The sequence below is a fragment of the Pimephales promelas genome, chromosome 8, assembly GCF_988280905.1.
Source record: "Pimephales promelas chromosome 8, fPimPro1.hap1.1, whole genome shotgun sequence".
NCBI lineage: Eukaryota > Metazoa > Chordata > Actinopteri > Cypriniformes > Leuciscidae > Pimephales > Pimephales promelas.
Genome location: NC_142776.1, coordinates 6,289,929 through 6,313,524, shown reverse-complemented (window position 1 = coordinate 6,313,524; position 23,596 = coordinate 6,289,929). Strand labels below are relative to the sequence as shown.

The window sequence follows — 23,596 nt, the reverse complement described above, 5'->3', positions numbered from 1 at the left end:
TGGTGTGAAGTTACTTGACTGGCCTGCACAAAACCTGAACACCAGGATGAATTGGAACGCTGACTGCGTCACCAAACGTCTGTGCCAGGCACTCTCCATTTTGTCAACTAGCATATAGCCTCAAAGCTGATGGGAACTAAAAGTCACAAAACATTTCATGGGTTTTGTTGTCTAAATAACTTGATATGATTTAAACTGCATTTATGGTCTATGGTTGTTTCAGGCATCTGAATGGGGACGGAACAGAAAAACAGAACAGAAGTATAATGCCAAAGTGGAAACCTTAAACTTGGAGTGTTAGAAACAAATGTATTTGTCACGAGTCATTGAGTCTGTGGTCATTGAATCAGTAGGAACATGCTTTTCCTGCATGGTAAAGTCACATGCATACACACACCCATCCCTATGGGAGCTGATATATAGTGGATGAGAGGAAACAGAGCATCTAGTGGAAGGATCACTCACACAAGGATACTTCAAGGACTAAGCCACACATTGTGAGTCTTATTTATCTACTCTAGATAATCATAATGTCCAAGTTTATATAACCATAGTGTTTTAATAACCACAAGCCTACTGTCTATTTCTCAGTTATAGTTTAGTCAGGCGACTTTTAGGATACAGTTCCCCTTTTTTCTGTTTGAATTATAGCATTTAAATGATAATAAAACGGTATTTCATATTTCACATCACTGGGAAATTGTATATATGTACATGTTTGCATGTCTGTGTATTCAGAATACTAGCATACTACAGATATGGTGAAAAAAAAAAATATATGAAGAGTAGTGTGCTGCTCTTAAAAAAAATGAAGGTATTTCATTGCCGTCTGTAGTTCCATTAAGAACCTTTAACATCCATGGAACCTTCCATTGCACAAGGGTCTTTAAATAGTAGATTTCAAATGTTCTTCACACTAAGAAAAATGGTTCTTTTAAGAACTGTTTTCTAAACTAAAGGTTCTTTGTGGAACTCAAAATTGCTTTGGTACATCATGGAAATTCTCAATACGAATACAACCTACCAAATCTGACTTCTTCACCATTGACAATTCAAACAACTTCCCTCTGTAAGTATAATAAAATAATATACTACAGTATCTTGAGGTAATTCCCTGAATTACAATACAATGCAATACTTCCCTGAAGTAAGTCGCTACAATACCTAAATCACACTTGAGCCGTCTTTTGTGCTTAGAATAGTACTTCTATTCCTCAGCAGCGCAAAATGTATTTGACACGACTCCCAAGTTTTGCAGAAATTAAGTTTTATTCCCAGCCGGGAGATCTGGTCACAACAACCAAGTGAGTCTCCTGAATAGAAAGATGTACAATTAAATCATACAGTTGAGTAAAAAATCAATGTCACTCAAGTCTTCTTCGATGTGATTCATTCTGGTGATTGGTTTGTAATGATCTAAGCCTATCAAATGATTGTTGGTTCGTCTGGGTCTTTGACCTGATCATCCGTAATCTGCATTTTTATGAACATTCCATGTTGAAGATACCCTTTTGACCACTTCTTAGACCATTAACAAATATTTCTATCACGGGTACCTTTAATTTAAGAGTGTTGTATGCTATTCAGCTTCAGGGTTATCACGATCCCAAAGTTGATTATCGGGTTAAATGAAAACAGCTGTATTTGAAATCAGGCGTGGCTTTTGGATGATCAGAATGCTATAAATATAGAGGTAATGCTGTAGAAAGGTAATGAGGTGTAGAGAGAGGACTCTCAAAGAGCAAAAGCTGCTGGTGTAGGTGGTTTCTTTCAACATGTGATTGCTTGAGTTTTGTGTTTGTGTGTGGGAATTGGGTAGTGAACTTGATGCTGTTGTTTCCGTCTTTCCATACAGATGGCGTCACCACTAATGCTGGTGTTTTTAACTGCTCTCCCTGGGGTCCTCTGCTACAACTCATCATTTATTGACCTGGAACCTAAAGGAAGTGAGTATTTGTGTTAAAAGGTTTAAGTGTTTTGACCCAAACCTTGGTTATTAAGGGTTATGGATATCTGTAATCTCTAGAATGTTTACATCCCTGCCTTTTTATTGCCTCAATCAGGTAACAAGTCATCCATCAGATTCCTAGTTTTGGGGGACTGGGGTGGACTGCCATATCCTCCTTACGTTACCCCCATAGAAAAGGCCACTGCCCGCATGATGGCCAAAACTGCTTCCCAGATGGGTGCCGACTTCATTTTAGCTCTTGGCGACAACTTCTACTATAAGGGCGTCAGGGACGTCAACGACCCTAGATTCCAGGTTTGGCTTTTAGTGTTTAGAGTCTCTGAATTTTATGAATGTAGGGTTTTTGTGTGAATTGAAACATGTCTACTGTAAGTGGTTTAGTATTGGCGTGATCATTTTTAGTTGTGTGCTGGGATTAGAAAGTGCAAGAGTGAAGTCTAATGTAGGCCACAATCCCGTTATGCTCTTTGTAGGTCACGTTTGAAGACGTCTACACTCAGGATTCTCTTAATATTCCATGGTACGTCATTGCTGGCAATCACGACCATGCAGGAAACGTCCTTGCTCAGATTGAGTACAGCCAAAAGTCAAAGAGATGGTATGTGAGCTAACGCATCTAGGACTCCATGTCTAATTGAGTTTGGTTTCCTGGCTCATAATCCAATTTGCTGTTCTACTGAATGCAGGCGTGCTTGGTGTTGGCTTGGCAAACACGCCGCTCTTGTCCAAATAGCCTGTTTTAACAGTCATTCTGTCTCACAGGAACTTCCCATACTACTACTATGAGATGAACTTCCGCATTCCTCAAACACACCGCACTTTGACCATCATCATGTTGGACACGGTGTTGTTGTGCGGCAACTCTGACGACTTCCTTGACCAGCAGCCCAGAGCTCCCCGAAGTGGTGTTCAGGCCAATAGGCAACTGCTGTGGCTTGAGGAACGCTTGGCAAAGTCGAAGGCTGATTATCTCCTGGTGGCAGGCCACTATCCCGTGTGGTCCATATCAGAGCATGGGCCAACCAACTGTCTACTAAAGAGCTTGAGACCACTGCTTAAGAAGTACAAGGCCACCGCTTACCTGTGTGGCCATGATCACAATCTACAAGTAGGTATACAAGAAACCTTTGATCAGTTTAGTTTTTCAAGATGTCTGACTTGTGCCTCTACTTTGCCTTTTCAGTACATCAAGGAGTCTGGTATCGGTTATGTGGTTAGCGGAGCTGGTAACTTCATGGATCCTGATGTGCGTCACCGCAACCAGGTTCCTCGAGGCTACCTCAAGTTCTTCAATGGTGACGCTGGCACCTTGGGTGGCTTTGCCCACATGGAGGTCAACAAGAAACAGCTGACTGTTACTTTTATCCAGGCTAGAGGAACCTCTCTTTACAGGGCTGTTCTCAAAAGGCGTGATGAGACTTCCATAGAGGATGATTAAGGTTGAAATTTCTTAAAGCGTTTTAATGTGACTTTGGGATATTGACCCAGGTCTTTTAGCATAATGTTATAAATTAGAGAAGCACTTCTGATTAAAAGTGCATTTTTGAATCAAGTATTTTAAGTTTTAAATGTTTGTTTTGAAGACCTGTAAGTGTTTTAAAGTGATTATTAAAACTCATTTAAACTACTTTTTTGGTCCCTTAAGTCTAGTAACTCTATGGATCATGTTGACACTAATCGGTGTTCATACCAAGTTTTACTCTATGGCTATTTGAGTATGCTAGCCATTGTGTATTTGTTGTATGGTGTTTATAACTTTGCTTTTATGGTAGTGGTACTTTCTAATCCCAAACACTTGTTTGTGAAACCTAATTATACATGGCTTATATTATAGCTTGTTGCAAGGGCTTTTTCTCTCTCCTTTTTATCTTTGTTGGCTCTTTTAATGTAAACTTGAATAGCTTTGTGGGAGAAAAAGGATCAGATAGTTGGGCACCTGCCAGTGGCGGAGCCAGAGGGGGGTCCGGGGTGGCACTGGACACCCCTGACATGCGATTGGCCACCCCGGGTGCCACCCCAAAATTGTATTGGCAGTTGCTAATCATACACTTATACACTAGACCTCACCTTGAATACGGCAGTTCATTAGAACGAATGCGTCAATAGAGCCGCCATCTTGAAACAGGGGAGCCCCTCCACTTTAATGCATCAGCGTCATTGTAGTAGACACAGGTCTAACGCAAATAAAATCACCATAAATCATCATGAATGCGTTTTTTTTTTGTTCCAACGGTCAGACATGTATTTATCATTGATTCCAGAAAGAAAAAAAAAATTATTATTTTTTTTTTTAACATTCTTCCTAGTTCAGATTTCATCCGTGAACTTCATACGCTGCACAAAAGTCTGCCACCATCAATGAATTCGAAGTAAGGCAGAGATATCAGCGTTACCTAGCTACTTCCTATGACAAGACCCCTGTTCCAAGATGGCGGCGGTTTTGACGCATGCTTAGAACCCCCAGGTGAGGTCTAGTGTTGCTAATGCTGATTTAAAAAAAAAAAAAAAAAAGTTCGTCAGCACGCGGCAGCCGCATTTTTCAAACAGACGAGTAGCAGAGGACAGGACGAGAGATGGTTGTCTTCATCTTCACAGAAGAAACATCATATTTGAAATAAGTTTTAGCATCAGGGTTGTTTACTCCGAATACATTAATACACGCATACAGTAGGCTACCATGCCGTGTACTGTTTTTTGATCATCATTCTGGGTGCGTTTCCCGAAAGCATCGTTGGCAACTATGCAAAACTATGCAACTATGGTCGCAAGTCGGTCGTTATCAGCATAGTTCAATGACAACGATATTTTTGTTAGCAAACTAAAAGTGTTCGTAGAATTTGTATAATTGTTCTTTTTACCTGGGTGTAAAGGCAGCTGGAAAATGAATTAAACGTGTAGAATACTTTCCAAGCCATTACATTGAGTATTATAAATTCAGACGTTTATACATAAAAACAAAAAATAAGATTAACTTATCTTTTAAAATCGGAGTAGTTTTTTAAAAAATAAAACAAGTTTATCTTTTAAAATCGTCCGTTTTTCCTGTGCGTGAGACTGGAAAACCCGTAGTGGATGGGGGCGGAGTGATAACGGAACGCTTAGAGTGCAGAGAGAAACGGGCTTTGGCTCCAGTCCTGGCTTTGCGTCCGCGCCGTTAGGATTACGTTCAAAAGGTCACGGGCGACGTAGCCAGATGTACAGAGTCAGAGTGTTTACAAGTTGAACGCATAGGTTGAACGTGAAAACTAACTCAAACGCCGTTTACAAAAAAGGAATTAAACGGTAAACAACGATGTCGGACGATTTTGATTCTGTACTTCCGGCTACGTCGCCCGTGACCTTTTGAACGTAATTACGTATTACGTGACGTTACAAACGCGCCTCACAGAATAGAGCTAGGCTAGCATTTGTCCTTAGAAAAGTTACATTTTTGGAATAAGCTTTGAAATAACCGATCGTTTCGCATGTTAAGACCCTTATTCATCGTCTGATATCGTTTAAAGACATTTGAAGCTGCATCTGAAACAGTTTTTAACTGTCTTTTGGAGCTGAACCATCCGGTTCCCATTGAAGTCCATTATATGGAGAAAAATCCTGGAATGTTTTCATCAAAAACCTAAATTTCTTTTCGACTGAGGAAAGAAAGACATGGACATCTTGGATGACATGGGGGTGAGTAAATTATCAGCAAAAGTTTTTTCAAAAGTGAACTAATCCTTTAACATCTGTCTCGTAGGCTATGCACGTTCTCTCTAGATTAGAGGATATTTTAACTAATTTGCGGTAAAACTAGTCGATCACGAGTGGCTCAACGGGTGGAACTATAGATAAACTCATCTTTTCAGGTATTTTAGTGACCGGCTTGACACTTTAGCATGAGAAATCGGGGGTGTAGCGTGAGAATTTTCTCACACTCAATGCGTGAGAGTTGGCAGCCCTGCACACTGCCCTACAAAGGCAAAGCGCAGTAACTAAAATTACATAGATATTTGATCAAAAATGAGTTAAGACTTGTAATGGGCTTTATGACATGTCTGTCTTGTGAAAAAATATCTGGGTTAAATTATGTCCTGTTTCGGAGATGCATTACCACATAATCTACCCATAACATGTTTGACTGGCTGGTATAAAAACTTTAAAGGCCTTTTCCTCCGTTTCTTTGTTTGCGTAACGTTAGTTACTGCACTTTGCCTTTGTAGGGCAGCATAAGTTAGTTGTACGGGAAACCCACACCAGAATCGAATCTAGATGTAGTCTTTGATGAATGCAATTTTCTCAGCTTTTTGCTCATGTTGCTTTTTATGAAACTTACCAACATTCGAGTGTTTATAAAAAAAAGATGCATAAAGCTAGGCCTATAATAGAACCGTTTTTTTAAAGCACGTGATCTGTTCTTTCTTTTGACATGTTCAGATATTGTGAAAATGACCAAAAACGCTAATGGTGGCTGATTTTTATTTTTAATGTTGGTTATTTGGATGATTATTATTAGAAATGAATATGATTGAAATCATATTTTCAATTTTTCATATTTTGAACAGGGTCAATTAAACATGAAAAGAAGGGGACAGATATCCGAGTTCTTTTTAAAGAAGCACAAACAGACAGATCAGGTGCAATTGCAAACAGACCCCAGCCCTTGCATCACTGGAACCTGGAGCAGCTCCCTACCTGTGGCTAGTCAGAGTCAGGGTGGTCAGACTTCAGGAACAGGTGCTCTGAATTGCAGTTGCAGGTGCTCTGACCAGCAACAGGTCAGAGCATCTAGACACAGGCAGTCACATCCCGAATTCAGGAATTTCAGTTGATATGATTTTGTCAGATTAAAAGTATAGTTCACCCAAAAATGAACAAAAAAAAGAGATATTTTAAAGCATGTTGGTAACCAAATAATTTTATAAATAAAATAACCTGACACATGCTACTGTATCTTATCTCCTTGGTGCTTCAGCTTTGTTTTCTGCTAATATTTTGGATGTTCAACAACACTTATTACAAACAGAGTGACCCAATTACTTCCAGTGTGTGTGTGTGTGTGTGTGTGTACCCCCCAAAATAGCAGTGGCCACCCCATGTATAAAACTCTAGTTCCGCCACTGGCACCTGCTAACCGTACCTGATTTGCGTCTATTTGGAACAGATCAGAATCCAACGCTTGCAGCAAGGTGAACCTGAAAGATTCATAGCTGATAATCTGGGGAAAATCCCTTTTCATTAATCTAAACTAGCATATGCTTTCTTTTCACCTTCAAGCCACTAATCTAAAATAATCCTCAAGAGATCTTTTTTTTTTTCTAATATAAAAATGAATTGTTATGAATTGTTTTTTTGTTTTTTTTTTGCAAGGAAATCTATAGTTTGGCTCTAAATGTTTATCATTTGTTTAGGGAGATGTGTTTAAAGAATAGTGTGTTTTTTAAGCTTCATGATTTAATCTGAATCAGCCTTCACAATATCCTGGCAATCAGGATGCCAGCCCTAATCCTTTCTGCACATGCTGACTGTCCTCAATTCAACCTGGTAAAAGTTTATTCCTAAAACCCTGATTTCACAGTTCAAAAAGTCCTTTACAATGTGTGGCCCCTTTTAATTTACTTTAAGCATTATGTAAAGGACACCATTTTTTGGGGCCTGCCTATACCCAGGCCCCAAAAAAGAAGACATTTGTTAAACTAAACATTCATAATGCTTATTTTCCATAAATTACTTTTTACAGTTCTTATTTATAGCTTTTTGTCGCAATAAGGGTCTGAATTTTGTGGAGGTTGACCAGTTGCAGACTGATCTCATGAAGTAGCGTGTGCCAGGTCAGTTTGCAATTTTAAGTGGCTCTTTAGTATTAGTGTAATGCTAAGCCTTCTCTAACCACCTGCAGGCTAATTTGCTGCCTGTAACATTGAAGCATGAACTGAACTACTACCGGTAACTAATAGGTTTAATTGTCCTTAACCATATTGCGTTAGAATTATCCCCAACCCCCATTTGTTACATTTGGTCCCTATATTTCACTACAGAGAAAGGGTTTTTGCTGAGACCATTTGTTTGAATCCTTGATAAATTTCAAATTGATTAACAACAGGAAAATAAAATAGAATTATATTGAGATCAATATAATGAGATCAAGTATATGAGCATATCCAGTAAGTTTGATAAATGCAGTTATAAAAGCAGTTATTTAAACAGGTGAGGTCACCAGCACTCAAATGTCATTTAAGTCCAAAGATTGACAAGTACAGAGTGAATACAGAAAACATTTGTAAATATGTATAAAATAACTCTAATTCTATAAGAGAGGAAACCATGACAGACTGGATTTTTTTAGGATTTCTTTTTTTTAATCCAACACTATATATAGAAATGTATAAAATGTGAGAGGGTGTGATTTTCTAAATCTGTCACTGTTTCCTGCTCCGGTTTAACTCACAGGGCAAAAAAGGGGAGCGTAATCTGATAACATCCTTACTAAACTCTTTAACTCTTTCTCTTGACCAGCTAGTCAGTTAAGCTGATCCTCAAATGGTGCCAAAGCTTAGCATTACATTACATTAAACATGACTGAAATAGGAGCGACACATGCATAGAAAAGAGTGTGTTATGTAACACACACCAGGGTTCAGAAGTAATGTTTTGCTATACTTGTCAATGGCCAGGTATAATATATAAATGTAATCAACATGTACACAACTTAACATTTTCGTTAATATCCACATTCTTGCATTAGGTGCTCTGCAAGTGTTTTGGAGCCTAAACACACTCCAAATATAGGCTACATTGGAGAAAACAGCAAAAAAGAAAAGAGCCTTTGGCCCTGTTTACACCTGGTATTACGATGCGGTTAGGTTGATCGGATCACAAGTGGACGACGCTAAATACGGGTGTAAACGGGGTCTAAAGGGGTTTTGAGCTTATCCACTTTCGACCACTTCCAGACAGGGCCGTTTGAAGGAATTTGGGGGCCCCAAGCAAAATGGACATTAGAAGGCAAGGGATGCAGCTGATTTCACTACCAATGCTTAAAAACTTCCCAAGCTAATGTTTGATGCATGGAATAAATAGATTTTCACGGTGGAATAGTGAGTATAGCATGCTATGCCACTTTCACCAAAACCTATTACAAAGCTATAGCAATGTCATTAAAGGGTAACTAAACCCCTGGTCAGAGCCTGACTCCACCCACTGGCAATATTTGAAAAATGCTGAAAAGTGGGCAGACCCCAGCCGAGATAGAGGAGACGAAATAGATGCTAAAACACCCTATCCTGATCGTTTTCAATACTCGCAATTCCAACTCTTGACTCGCTACAGTGGTTTTGACGAAACAAGCTGGTTTTTATACTGCCAAGGGCGTAGCTCGTACCAACTGGACATCTAATAGGAAAATTCAAGTGCAGTAGCCACCGTTCAACCTGAAGAGGGCAGCACTAAAACGTTTTTACACCATATATTGTAGAAATAAAACACTTTATACACAAATGTCCAAAAAATTTACTCGAATCAATGACTGGTATTAATAAAGATCCATTCTTACAGATCATTAACTAAAAAAAGTTGGTTTAGGGTTTAGTTGCTCTTTAAATACGGTAAACAGTGATTCTGGAACAGATCTGTGCCGTCCTTATCCCGTCAAAAAAACATATGTAACCATATTCCATTCGGAAAAAAAGTTGCACTAACTGTTCGTTACAAGCAGCATTTAGCTGACAGCTAACATACATATTTTTGCTAGTTTACCTGCTGCAAAATTACACCATTTGTACAAGACAAGTAGAGCTATTTTATCCAGTGTCATTTATCACTATCACTTTAACACTATCTTGTTTTTTCTTATCCTCCTTATCCTTTCTCTTCTTTCTTTTTCTTGCTTCCTGAAGCATAATTCCGCTTCATAATGGCTGCCGAGGATTTGTAATTTGCCGGCAGCCGAGATCACGTGGTTGGCTGGCTGCTGTCAGCGACTACTGGGCGGGGCCCCCTTGAGGGGGATTCCGATAACAGTGTCATTGCACTTTACTACATTGACTATCAAAGGGGCGCTCGTTGCATTTTATTCTTAACCAGTCGTTGTCTTGGGGCTTGGTTTGCTTGCCTTGTCGCAACGGGCCTGCTTCCTAGAGGTAGTAGAAAACTCAGATCGGATTAATTTCGAAATTCGTAGTGGAGACCGAATGTGTTCGAATGTGTTTGAACAGCCACAAAACACCGTCTACTCTCAGCCTACTGACCTAATGTGTAAACATGGGAAGCGCTCCAGCCAGACGGGATTTAAACTTAGTCCCAAGTTTGGTTTGAAGAAGAAAACCGTATCAAGCTCAATGTTCTCTCACCATTCCTGAGCGTCCGAGCAGAAGCAAAAGCTGATGCTCTCTGTATAATTTTCCGTTGTCTCCGGTCGCATTCATCGAATTTTGAATCGAATGATCTGAAACATTGGCCCCCTGAAAGAAATCAGGACAGAAGTGGTTGAAAGTGGACAAAAGAGACGGATTAGAACACCAGGTGTACACCTCGTCTACTCGTGTTGACCAAAACGCATCTTAAAACCAGGTGTAAACAAAGCCTTTGCTTAGTGCACCTTGAAAACAAGATGTTGGATTCCGAATCCAATCCAGTTTCACTGGCCACAGGTTTACAATTACTTGTTTCCAAATAGACAAATCCATAAACTGCAGAATGCTGGTTATCCTGCAGTTGAACTGAATGATCCAACAGTTCCAACATGTTCTGAGGATATATTTTGGCTTCAGGATGAAGGCTGCTCCTGAATTGGCACAATCCTACAGACGTGATCGTGCAGTGTCTTCACCCTGTCCTTATTTTACAGAGCAGGTAATGCGGCTTGGACTGGCATTGCTCTCCGCTTATTGAGGTCGTTTAGGGTCAACAGCACTTATTTTAAGAACAGGCTACTCATCCTCCTCACATGCTCCACAGGACAAGGCCCAGCTTTTGCAATCAAACTGAAAAGCACCAACAACACCCTCATTGGGCGTTGAACAGAACTTTTCAGTCCATCTAATTAAAGAGAGGGACTTAGAGGGGACTTATTTCAATGGTCCACTTTAGACATTCTTACTCATTAAATTGCAACTACATGTCAACCAACTGTCTTTAGAGTATAAGTAGTTATGTTAGAGTTAGTAGAATAAGTTGACTTGCAAGTACTTGCAAAGTTACGTAGTTGGGAAGATTCAAAATATATTGCTAGCGGATCTTAAGCAGACAGTGTACTAATACTCTAATGACTGCTAGCTGACATGTAGTTGCAAATTAAGTTACTTATAGTTCGTACAATGTCTAAAGTGGACCATCAAAATAAAGTGTTACCTTCATCCAAAAAGGAAAATTGTTTGTTTCATGGAAAATGGTTGTTCTAAAATTCTTATTTCTTGGTGAAATATTATTTTAAGACTGAATTGGTCTTAGACTGCAATCTAGAGTGAGCCATTGTTCTGTAGTTCAGACTTCATCAGTCCCATCTCTTCTCTCGTGGAATGATCCGTGTGAAAGAGTGGAGCTATGTCCTCTAATTTTGGGTCAAGGAAAGACGTAGGCTTCATGTGGGGTCTTGGTGGGGCTCTTGTTTTCCCCTGAATGAGTTTGTGCGGGACTGTTGAGCACACTGTGAGAAGCGGGAAAGAAGTGAGGAATAAATGGAAGGGCAGCCAGAAGAGGGCTGGCCTGAGGGCTGTGATCCACAGAGAGGGGGATGACCACATCATCCTGATCCCAAACGTGGAAGGCGTTGGGGTGGGAGTGTGCGAGGATTGGTGGCATGTGCGCTGAACCATCATCACCTCCTTCACTGCTGGTCTTCAAGATTTCCTCATCTGGACCCAAAGCCCACTCTGAAAACAGCAAGTATATGTGTGAATCTCAAGAAAAAATGTTAACAGATAAAATAAGAAAGTGAAGCCTATTTCAGAGCATATTTTTTCTCAATTGTAATGCAGCCCGTTCTCATCCCAAGGCGTCATATACTTACGCTTTTGCCAATACGTGTACATCCAACGCACATGGCACCCTTTAGCGTCAATATGAGACGCAGATATATTTGGGCCAGAAGGCGCCTCCTAGTGGTCTAACCCATACTCTGTGCGTGTTATATTGACGCTAAAGGGTGCCATGTGCGTTGGATGTATGACCCATTGGGATGAGAATGCATTGTGTAATGTGTCAAATGTTTTCTTTCTCATTACTGTAATTCAGATTTTTTTTTAATTACAATGGGAAAAAAATTATGTTGAGATGTTTTGTAAAACATTACATCATTTTTTTTCTTCATATTTTCTTTTTACATGATGACAATGGGAATGTGGGGAAGGTGCCCAAGTATCATGGAAATAAAATCACAATGCAAAGATGTCACTTTTCAGCATATGCTTATTGCATGAGATGGAGATAAGCAGGTCTGGGGTATGCTATAATAGCATTCTTAAAATAATAACTAGGCCTACATCAATTTCAAATAACTAAAATCAAATGGTTATAACTGCAAACAAACGATGCAAAGCATTTTCTAAGAACTAACTTCAACCATTTGCCATAATGGTGGTCTAAATAGAGTTTAGCTGAATTTTGAACTAGCTATATTTATCTTTACTTGACTAGCACAATCTGCCAAATTGTCGACCACTTTTAACAGCAAGCCAATCAAAGCAAGATTTACCTATGATGTCATAAGCGAGGTCTTTAATTAAATGACCCACAATGGCATAAGCGACAGCGACCACCACCACCGCGGCCATCATCAGGTAGAGCAAGGCTTTGGGGATCTGGATGAGATCCCGGGCTGGAGGTCTGTAGGTCTTGTACAGCGGAGACTCAAATCCCGCATACTGAGATGCGTGATCCCCGTAGATGGAGGCGTTCAATCTGCTCATATTTACAGAGTTCATTATGGAACACGGCTAATTTCACCCCCAAAAATAAATAAATAAAATATATTCCACTTCCAAAATGTACTTTGCTTGTCCTCCAGGCAGTTTTAGTTACGGGAAACTATGAGTCGGTGAGTAGACGAGGCGCATAATGTCGTTTGAAAATTAATTTAGTAATGCCAGTTTAATGCAGTAAAACAAAGCGGCGCACTCATTCAAGAACGCGATTTCACTCCAGCTATAATTCTCCTCAGATGGACTGTGATGTAAGTGTCGGAGGTTTGAAGATCTCACACCATCAACCGGTCATGATCTTTTCTCGGACAGCGAGACGATTGGTGGATTTGACGCGTCATCGCTTTAATCTCTTCAAGGCGCGCGCACGGGTCAGTCAAGGGCAACCAGAAATCGTGCTCTGCTCTAGATAGATGTTATAGGCCAACTGTAATAACTGCCTTCGTGTGCTATCGGAACTTTCCTACTTTCTACTTCTGAAGTCGTAATTACGAGCTCATCCCATTCAAGTTCGTCCATTTTTTTGTACCATAGGAAACTAGTATTTACTATAAAGCCTATAGCACGTGAAGGCAGCCTTAGACACTGATACATAGATTAGAAATAGTCTCACGCATTTCTAATTAACACATTTTTTGGAATGATCTGGTAGATACTATATATATATAACATAGAATAATTAATTATTTAAAAGTGTTATTGAGGAAATTTAGTGTTTTGTCTGTGTAGTATACTTTTATGTTTTCTAATGAGTCTGATTTACAATTGTTAGTTATTAAAGTGTTATTGAGGAAATCTTCGTTTTTCTAGGCAATGAATATAGTTTTCTGCTTTTACTATTATTAAAATGGACATAGATACAAAAACTCTGATGTTTAACTGTTAATTAACATTATGTACCCACAGACACTCATACAAAACAAACGAGATTTTATTCAGAATGAATGTGACATTCTTGTGATGTTCACTTTATTTAATAAATACAACAAAATTAACAAGCTTCATTGACAATGATCAGTGGGTCACACTGGATCTCTAAAGTGCAAGCACTTTAAAGTAGTTTAACTAAAAAGTAGTATTTTGAAACTGCTATTAATTATCTCTTATTGTTTAGTTCTCATTTAGTTCAAATGAATAATGTGGAGAAATGGCTTTCAGTAATACATTTTACGACAAGATCATGAACCGTTTCATCATTGTAACATGACATATTAATGCATGTCAAACCAGTACCCTAAGGAAGATATATTTACCTTTGCAGACATGCATGTGACCACAGAGATGTGAGTTTGGACCCATTTACTAGGCAAAAGATTTAAGCGCATATGATGATGATGATATAGCGTTTCCCTTATTGTAGAGACAGACACAAAAGTCCATTATACCCATGGTAAGATAGAAATATGGGTTTATTTCCCAACAGTAAAAGACTGGAGTCCAGTGATGGCTCGGCCCAAGATCAAAGCATGGATGTCATGAGTGCCTGTAAAAAGCAAAATATTGTGTTATTAATACGCTCTCTCTCAGTCATTCATTATCTTTGCTTTAAGCCTATTCTGACCTCTGCTGGCCAAATATATAGCTTTCATTCAAAGTGCCCCTATTATGCTTTTTCAGATATTATCTTTCATGCAGTGTGTAATATAGCTGCATGTGAATGTAAAAATGTCGGCAAAAGATCAAAGTGCACGATAAATAGAGTTTTTCCCTAAAATAAAGATCTGGTTGTGAACTTACTAAAATGAGCCGTCTGTAATTCCTGTTTATAACTATGTAGGTTTGTTATTTGCATATTGCCAGCCTATGGACTTCATTGGCTGCAATGTATATTATGAAAAAATTAAAGTGTTGTTTGACCTTGGATGCATGTAAACCTATTGTAGGAGACCTCCAAAACAAAATGAGGAATCTTTAAAATAGCATTAAAGGGGCGCTTTAAAATGAAACCAACAGTATTTTCCTTCTCCTTGCACCTTCGTATGTGTTGACGGCCTCTAGGTTCATGACGTGGCGTATGATGTGGTATTCGTCTGCTATGCCGTTTCCTCCCAACATGTCTCTGGCCTGCCTGGCGATGTCCAGGGCTTTACCGCAGGAGTTACGTTTCAGCATGGAGATCATCTCTGGCGCTTGCCTTTAGGAGAAATGTGCGAGAAGATTCGGTGAGCTACAGGATTCTTTTGGAATGAGACAGCCGAGGTGTATTATGACCAGATCTGCACTCCTTGAAGTGTTACACATTAAACATTCATAAAGACAGAGACGGAAGACTCACTTCTTTTGGTCAATGAGTCTACCCAGCTGTATACAGGACTGCAGCCCGATCGTAATCTCAGTCAGCATGTCTGCCATCTTCTTCTGTATGAGTTGGTTTCTGGCCAGTGGGACTCCGAACTGGATTCTACAATGGGAAAATCATTCAAATACACTTCGGTTTCAAAATTTGTTTTTTTTAAAGAAATTAATGCTTTTATTCAGAAAGGATTCAATAAATTGATCAAAAGTGTCAGTAAAGACATTTATAATATTACGAAATAAATTCTGCTCTTTAAACTTCTATATTCATCAGAGAATCCTGGAAAAAAACTGTTTTCAACATTGACACTAATAATAATTGTTTTTTTTGAGCATCAAATCAGCATATTTGAATGATTTCTGAAGGGTCATGTGACACTAAAGACTGGAGTAATGATGCTGAAAATTCCCAGGAATAAATAACATTTTAAATTATATTGAAATAGAAAACAGTTATTTTAAATTGTATAAATATTTCATAATATTGCTGTTTTACTGTATTTTTAAATCAAATAAATGCTGCCATTGTGAGCATAAAAGACTTCTTATTCTTCTGAAAAACCATAAATAAATCTTACCGAACCCTAACTTGTAAATTAAATACGAAATTAAAGCCAGGACATGCTACTTCAATACGTTAAACAAACTCGGTCCTAATTATTATAAAAACATTATTACAATTATAATGCATACATGGAATTTTTGTATCAATTTGACACACTATAGCAGTGTTTCCCAACCCTGTTCCTGGCGGCACACCAACACTGCGCGTATTCTTTGTCTCCCTCATCAAACACACCTGATTCAACTCATCAGCTCATAATCAGATGGGTTAATGAGCTGATGAGTTAAATCAGGTGTGTTTGATTAGAATGAAGTGCAAAACAAAGCTAATGCTAAAAATTAGTATATATGCACAAGTCACAACACACATTCATATAGTTCTACACATACTTCATATGAAAATACAATTTTAAGGCATTGCACTTCGATCGTTTTTTTTTATGACTATAAATGTTAATTTGATAACCCTATGCTAATCCGCTCACCTGTCCAAGGTGTACTGGCGGGCAGCATGGAAACAAAATTCCGCAGCACCCAGAGCGCCCCATGCAATGCCATAGCGGGCATTATTCAGGCAGCCAAAGGGACCCTACAGAAATCAACATATATAACTGCAAGCAGTGTATCAGCTGTCTTCATACTTAGAGGTTGCAGGTTTGATCCGAAGTATGATGAACTATAGACCCTTTTACAGTTGGTAAACATGGTGACGTTTTTTTGTGGGCGGAACTTAGGTGGAGGCAGAAAGATCCATCTGGCCGCTTCACTAACGCTAGTTAGCAAGGATTGTTAGCTTGTTTTTTAACAATGACTGGAGAAAAGCCGATATTATCTTAATGTGTAAGGTCACTCAAGAATTGTTATTTCCAAAAGTTATTTTTAACGGACAGAACCAGATTGGCCGACCTGTAGCCGCCTACACGCTCACTCAATGCATGGACGATCGAACAGGATTAACGTATGTTACCTCGGGTGAGTGGCCTGACTTCTACACCTACCTTATAGAGAAACCGATCGTAAAGAGAAACTGAGGGCATATACCTCTTTAGATGCCTATATGGCCCTGTACAAGACTTGTGTGTATGATCCGCAGTTCTGCCGAGCCAGCGCCGAGATGACGACAATGTAAAGAGTGACATTACAGTGCGATTTTAATTTTTTTTTGCGATATTCATTTTTCATCAATTCTTGCACCAAACAACACAACAAGATGACATTTAATAATAGTAACAATTATTTAAGCTCCTTATTATGTAGCCGAATCTGTGCTGTTTTGTATTGGCCGCCTTCAGTTTTCGCTTTGTTTTGCCTCCAGCTAGCGCCGTGACGTAACTGTGACGTCGGCGCAAAAGGGGTCTATTAGTGTGCACTATTAACAACAGTAACAAACATACTCACAGCGAGGCCAGTCACATGAGGCAGCAGGTTTTCCTCTGGCACTTCAACCTCGTCCATTAGGATCATCCCAGTGGCGGAGGCCCTGAGCGAGAACTTGCCCTCTATCTTAGGGGTGCTCAATCCCTTCATTCCTCTCTCCAGGATAAACCCTCTCACTTTGCCATCCTCACATTTTGCCCAGACCACACAGATATCAGCGTACGGGGAGTTAGTGATCCTGCTCAGAGAAAAAAAAAAAAGAGTTGGTGTGAAGGCTTATCATTCACCTGTGCTGCATGGAGTCATTATAGTTTAAATTCAGTTCTCTGGATGGACGAGTTTGACGCATGTGCAGCACAAGTTTGACGCATGTGCAGCACAATTGCTTTTTTATACTCTGCCAGCTGTCAGAGGGCAGGGTGAATGTGATTTCACCAAGTACCACATGTTCCTGGATCAACATCTTTGTTGGTCCTGGATCAACTTTCCAATCAACCAATCAGATTTGAGGGACAAATTTACAGTTTATGTCAAATTTAGGCTTAGGGCAGCACTGGGTCGTGTCATTTACAGGACCTTTGCTCGGATGACACTTTTCTATCCCACGAGGCCTTGGGAGATGATTTGTGAATGGCAGTGACAAAACGGATGCTGGTAGGTCACGTGATATTGACAATATGATTTATGTATGTATTTTGATTTAAGTTTATTTTACAGATAACAAAAAATGTTTTAATTTAAGTTTCCTTTGAATATTCGATAACACAGCTCATTGGACTAGGTTGCAAAATTAAGGCATTCAGAGCTCTAGTTTATACTTGAAACTGAAATTGCGGTACTACTGTGGCTTTAGATTAAAGCATCTGCTAAATGAATAAATGTAACCTGTAAACGTAATCTGCTCAGACAGAAACATCTCGGACTTCAAGCCAGATTCACGCCATATACAGACTTGAGTAAACAGATGGTCAGCAGATTTCAGTGTCCTCCAAAACTAGCAAGGAACAAACACCCTGTAGAGGGTGAAGTTACAAAATCTAAATCTGGACGTTGGTACACAGCCTTCATATGAGATCTCTTACATAAGAAACCGTCCAATGAACTAACCCTTACATAAAACACTGACGCATTGTGCAACTCCACGCTGTTGACGACTTTATGTTTTATTATAGCGTGATGCATTCGGAAGAATTACAATTCAAAATTCATCCTATGAAAATCGTTTAAAAAATTGGTTATTGCAGAACTTTAAAACATTTTAGCAAGCTACATTTTTGTACTATTAACTCCAGTCTAAATGTTCAACTAAACTGAACTATTTACCATGTTTTTGCCCCGCTGATGCTATAGGTCCTGCTGGAGGGGTTGTATCTGGCTTTGGTCTCCATGCCACTAGGGTCACTCCCATGGTTTGGTTCTGTAAGTCCAAAACAGCCCAGTATCTCTCCACAAGCTGGGAAGAATAAAATGTATAAAACAATATATTACATAAATTACGTTTTAAATCAAATTAGAGACTATTACAAGCAGCAATTAATAAATGTGGGGACATTTTGAATGCATTTCTGTGATTTATCCAGTCACAGTTAGTGTTAACCACTGAATAATTAGGATGTAAAACATTACACTATTTTACGAGTCAGGATTTATAAATTCTTAATAAATTCTTTAATAAATTCTTATTTTAATTAATAAATTCTTATTTTAAATTCTGTTTTAAAGGGATAGTTCACTTCACTTTGAAATGTTTGGTATATTTTAACTTACCTCAAGGACATCCAAGATGTAGGTGTCTTTGTTTCCACAGTATTTTCAATTTGGATATTTTTAGGTCAAACCGTTCTTGTCTGTAAGTCATATAATGGAGGTCTATGGTCACCACCTCAAAGAGCGAACGTGGTTATGAGAGGTAAAAACAATATAAATACTGTTCGTTTTCTCACATAAACCGCTCGTTTCGTCTCTTACGCCATCAATGTGTACTTTCATTTACGAGTCATTAAATCATGTTTAATTTGGACTTCTCCATGCATGCTCTTTAAGGTGGTGACCATAGACCTTCATTATACAGTATGACTGATAGACAAGAACAGTTTGACCTAAAAATATCAAAATTGAAAATACTGCGGAAACAAAGACACCTACATCTTAGATGCCGTTGAGTTAAGCTAAAACATACCAAAATTAATTTCAAAGTGAACTATCCCTTTAAAAAATTACTGATATCACTGGTTTTCCATGACCACGGAAACATTGAACTATGCAAATCATTTTATAGCAGATCAATGCATCGGCATGCAGTTTAAGCAGTTGACTAACCTAGTTTAGGCAGGTATTTCTGCTTCTGTTCTTCTGTTCCATATGCATTGATAGGGTGCATGACCAACGAAGACTGGACACTCATAACTGAACGGTACCCACTGTCCACTCTCTCCACCTCTCTGGCGATCAGACCGTAGGCCACGTAACTAGTGCCCGCACAGCCATATCCTTCAACACGAAAACATCAGACACTGTACATTATACATACATGCATTTTTTATTTTTCATGAACAACAAAAAGACGGTAACATGTAAGCTGTACACACAAGCTCTTAAGTTAATAAGACTGTGGTTTGTGGTTTCAACACCTGATTTTACCTTGAATCGTAGGCCCAAGGACGCCAAGTTCTCCCATCTCGTTTACAATCTCCCGATGGAAATCTGAAGAAATCAGCCACAGATTTGAATTTTAGGCATTTTAAATAATCATTAAAAGGATAAGTCACCCAATGTGAAAGTTGTTGGGTGAAAAAAGTCCTAAATAATTTAATCTCAAGCTGTTCCAAACTTTCATTCATCATCAAAACACTAATAAAGAGCGTGATTTCTATCCCTCCATTGAAAGTCTGTTCACTTAAAACTCTGACAGATTGAAATGTTTGTAAAGAGATTGTAAAAGAAATCCATATGAATCAAGCAGTTCAATCCAAGTCTTCACTTTATATGATGAACAGACTTAATTTAGGCTTTTATTCACATTGATCAGTGAACACATGTAGAGCACTCAATATGATAAACGGAAGCTTTACCAAATTTAAGTGCTTAATGTACATTCACTGATCAATGTTTATATGCGAGTAATAGCCTGAATTAAATCTGTTAATCATATAACAAATCACATTTCTTCGGAAAACTTGTTTTAAACCGCTCGATTCACATGGATTTATTTTACTTCCTCTTTTTGAACTTTTTGAAGCATCGGAGTTATTTAGTTATTTATTTTAGAACTTTTATTTTTGGGTGAACTATCCCTTTAATTATGCGTGAAGGCTGTCGACTGCTGATCTGATCCATCAGATGTGACTAGATCTTCCACTTACGCTCATTCCTGTTGGCCATGAGGATACGGGGCATGAGCTTGTCCTCACAGTACGTGCGGAAACTGTCTCGGATCATGATCTCCTCTTCTGTGAGCTGCCCATCCAGATCCAAAGCATCTCGCCAGTTAAAATGCACCTTAGCTAGAAATCATTTTTCAATCATCAAATTTTTTTCAGCTCAAATACAATAATCAAGTCAAATTAACAATAGAAATGAGAAAATATGAAACAAATATATTTACGTCTTTTCGCTGTTATTTTCACTTGCTCCTCTGTCTCTGAAAAATAAAGGATAAGGGTATTAGCACAATCAAGCCGATGCTAAGCTTTAACATCATCAGGATACGTATTCTCCAACTTTATGTAATTTGAGAATTTTTTTAGCCTAAGAAATGTAAAATAACTTTAGTTTACAGAGATATATATATTTTAAATGTATTGATGATCCCACAATGCATTTACACATTGATGATGCCACTGGTTATTAGTTTGCTATAAAAAGTTTCCTGTTTTGTCTACTTTTCTTGTCCTCACACAACTGATATGATAATTCCAAGTTGAGTTATGGTGAATTAGTGATCTAACCGTATGCAGCAGGTGCTGAAGTGCCCTGGGCCCTTGACACAGAGAGCAGAGAACATCGCTGTGAGTTCAACAGCAGGCGTGATAAAGCTGTTCTTAATGCCATGGTGTATTCAGACCTGAAAATGTAACAATACTTGTTAGTGTTATAGCAACATTATAGCAGTGTTTACAAAAGTTTTTGTCAATGTCATTTTAATACTTCCAGTGGTAATTAGCTGTATGTTGGTTTTAAGTTCCATACATTTTTACACAAAGTAATAATAAACAAGTAATGAATACATATTTTTATCTTTTGTTTTTAATTAATAAACACAGTAAAATTCAAGCATTTTTAACAATTGCAACTCTAATATTTCTAGGCAAAATCGTGAAGTGTTACTTTCTCAGTTATTATTTTTCCTCAAGGAAGTTTTTTTCTATTGCATAAGTGTCTAACATTAGTCTACGCATTGTTACACAACGGCAACTCATATTATACTGTACACATGTACAGATTTCAAATTGCTTATATTTCAGATTTACAATATTCAGCTGTTTTTTTCCATTCGTCGTGCAGTCAAACTAAAAATTATGTATTTTAAAATCCTACCTTCACAGCCTCTGATCAGATGATTTCCCTGTACTGTCTGTTACACTTTTTATATTCAACTATTGGAGGAACGTGTCACGTGCACAAATTGGAAGAACGAACCCTCCATCTTTTGTGTGGGTGTGTTTCATAATGCCGTTGACTGTGCTTTATGTTTTATAATCTCTTCGACTGCATTCACCCCTCAGTAACGTCAATAATTATGATTTTACACTATATAGTTACATACATCAATGATTATATTATCAAAATATGGAAAATAACGAATAAATACATTTTAAATTTAAATTTTAAAGTAAATTTGTTCTATCAAGCCACACACAAAATGGCGGATGACAACGTCCGAGCTCCTGTGACATGTCGAAGGCGTTTGCGGCACCTCGCGCTCTGATTGGATGAAGACGCGTCTGCGCGGAACGGAACGGAATTTTTAAAGCACATTGCTCTGTTACACAACATTAAATGACTGCAAGGCCGGAGTCGTCGAAAATATCCCCCTAAGGAATATTTTCACATTGCTCTTTAATGCCTGCTAGAAGAAAAAACACTTTCACAGATCTAGCTCTTTTTGTGTTTGGTCTGATTCTCTCTCTTTTTTTTACCCTCCTTGGGGCAACTTTATTTTTTATTAGTATATAATAATACAAAGTCAGGGTTGTAGAACTGCTGGCCCCTAGCAAATGTTTATGATTTTTGGTTGGTAAAATGAATAACATTCTTTTAAAGGCCCACTGCCTTGAAACGCACAGCATCATTCAATGTTGACGTAATTTAACAGAAAGAAGGTGTGACATTTCAAACAGTTAAATAAAAATAGCCATTAGCATTTTGTTTATACCACAGCCACAAAGCGCCCGCGCCCTCAGATCACTTGGACGTGGCTGTGATTACAAGAGGTAAAAATTATATAATTACTGTTCGTTTTCTCACACAAACTGCTCGTTTTGTGTCTTAGCCCATCAACGTATAGGCTACTTACATTTACGAGTCATTAAATCATGTTTCATTTGGACTTCTCTGCGCATGCTCTTTGAGGTGGTGACCATAGGCCTGCATTATATGACTGATAGACACGAACGGTTTGACCTAAACATGTCCAAATTGAAACTACTGCGGAGACAAAGACACCTACTACATCTTGGATGCCCTTGACAGTGAGACCCTCCAGTGAGGTTGGAAACCATCTGATTATTTTTACACTCTTTTGTTGTTTTTGTTTTGAGATGTTTCAGTGTAATTTAAAGTCAAAGACATGCTTTTTGTGGTTCTTCAAGTGCCTTATATGAAGTCAAGTGTCTTTTATTTCTATAGCGCTTTTATAGCTTCAAATTGATAAACAGGAAAATAACAGGGTAATGGAAATTCCTTTATGTAAAGACAATAGTGTCATAATTTATCTCAAATTTAGCTTATATGTAGCCTACTCACCTGCTTCTTTTGCCATGGTTGCCCTTTGGCTCTGCAGCTTTATAACCCTTTAAACCGAATATTGTAAGCCATTTAAAAGAAGAGTATAGCGTATCTGTCTTTGTTATATTGCCTGGACTGATATATTGTTATATTTATTGTTTTATTCCTGATCAACACACGTAAGCCTGTTTAAAAAAATTCTATATAGTTATAAATAAATATATCATTTAAATATAATAAATAAAAATAAACACCCTTCCCCCACTCCCCAGAAAAAAAGGGTGGGACACCCCATAAGACTTGATTCGATTTGAGTGCTGGTAAAAACAAATTTTAAAACTCACAATTACAACTTTACACTTGCTGATTATTTTTATAATCTTTTTTTTTTGTATATAAAATTTTAACTTGCAGTTAAAACTAAACCAGTTTAGTAAAAGGTGTGGGTGGCGTGTAGAAATTTGTCACCTGGTGTGAAACATGATTCCGTTAATTACATTATTCATGAAAATAATAGAGTATCAGACTTGGTAAGTGTTGTTAAAACGTTCAT

The 23,596-nt window shown here is 38.3% G+C and overlaps 3 protein-coding genes across 5 annotated transcripts; 1 reads left to right on the top strand and 2 right to left on the bottom strand.

The window, feature by feature from the left end:
- Positions 1 to 372: 372 nt before the first annotated feature.
- Positions 373 to 3,596, top strand: acp5a (acid phosphatase 5, tartrate resistant a). 3 transcript variants are annotated; one of them, XM_039663814.2, is made up of 6 exons: positions 373 to 497; positions 1,856 to 1,946; positions 2,064 to 2,263; positions 2,443 to 2,567; positions 2,732 to 3,077; positions 3,153 to 3,596. In XM_039663814.2, exons 2-6 carry the CDS (start codon positions 1,856 to 1,858, stop codon positions 3,405 to 3,407), a joined length of 1,017 nt encoding a protein of 338 aa, XP_039519748.2. In that variant the 5' UTR covers positions 373 to 497; the 3' UTR covers positions 3,408 to 3,596. The 3 variants fall into 3 exon arrangements, with proteins under 3 accessions (XP_039519748.2, XP_039519749.2, XP_088989935.1); XM_039663815.2 differs by lacking the exon at positions 373 to 497 and adding an exon at positions 1,705 to 1,756; XM_089133809.1 differs by lacking the exon at positions 373 to 497 and adding an exon at positions 1,725 to 1,760.
- Positions 3,597 to 11,364: 7,768 nt separating this feature from the next.
- Positions 11,365 to 12,946, bottom strand: LOC148977636 (uncharacterized). Its single transcript, XM_089133808.1, has 2 exons — positions 12,636 to 12,946; positions 11,365 to 11,814 (listed from the first exon to the last, which is right to left on the bottom strand). Exons 1-2 carry the CDS (start codon positions 12,862 to 12,864, stop codon positions 11,504 to 11,506), a joined length of 540 nt encoding a protein of 179 aa, XP_088989934.1. The 5' UTR covers positions 12,865 to 12,946; the 3' UTR covers positions 11,365 to 11,503.
- Positions 12,947 to 13,802: 856 nt separating this feature from the next.
- On the bottom strand, positions 13,803 to 21,764 carry gcdha (glutaryl-CoA dehydrogenase a). The gene is made up of 12 exons (XM_039663817.2): positions 21,634 to 21,764; positions 21,045 to 21,160; positions 20,702 to 20,737; positions 20,460 to 20,600; positions 19,738 to 19,800; positions 19,417 to 19,587; positions 18,421 to 18,550; positions 17,119 to 17,335; positions 16,206 to 16,309; positions 15,137 to 15,262; positions 14,835 to 14,995; positions 13,803 to 14,344 (listed from the first exon to the last, which is right to left on the bottom strand). The coding sequence occupies exons 2-12, from the start codon at positions 21,145 to 21,147 to the stop codon at positions 14,271 to 14,273; spliced, it is 1,326 nt and encodes a 441-aa protein (XP_039519751.1). The 5' UTR covers positions 21,148 to 21,160; positions 21,634 to 21,764; the 3' UTR covers positions 13,803 to 14,270.
- Between the last annotated feature and the right edge of the window lie 1,832 nt (positions 21,765 to 23,596).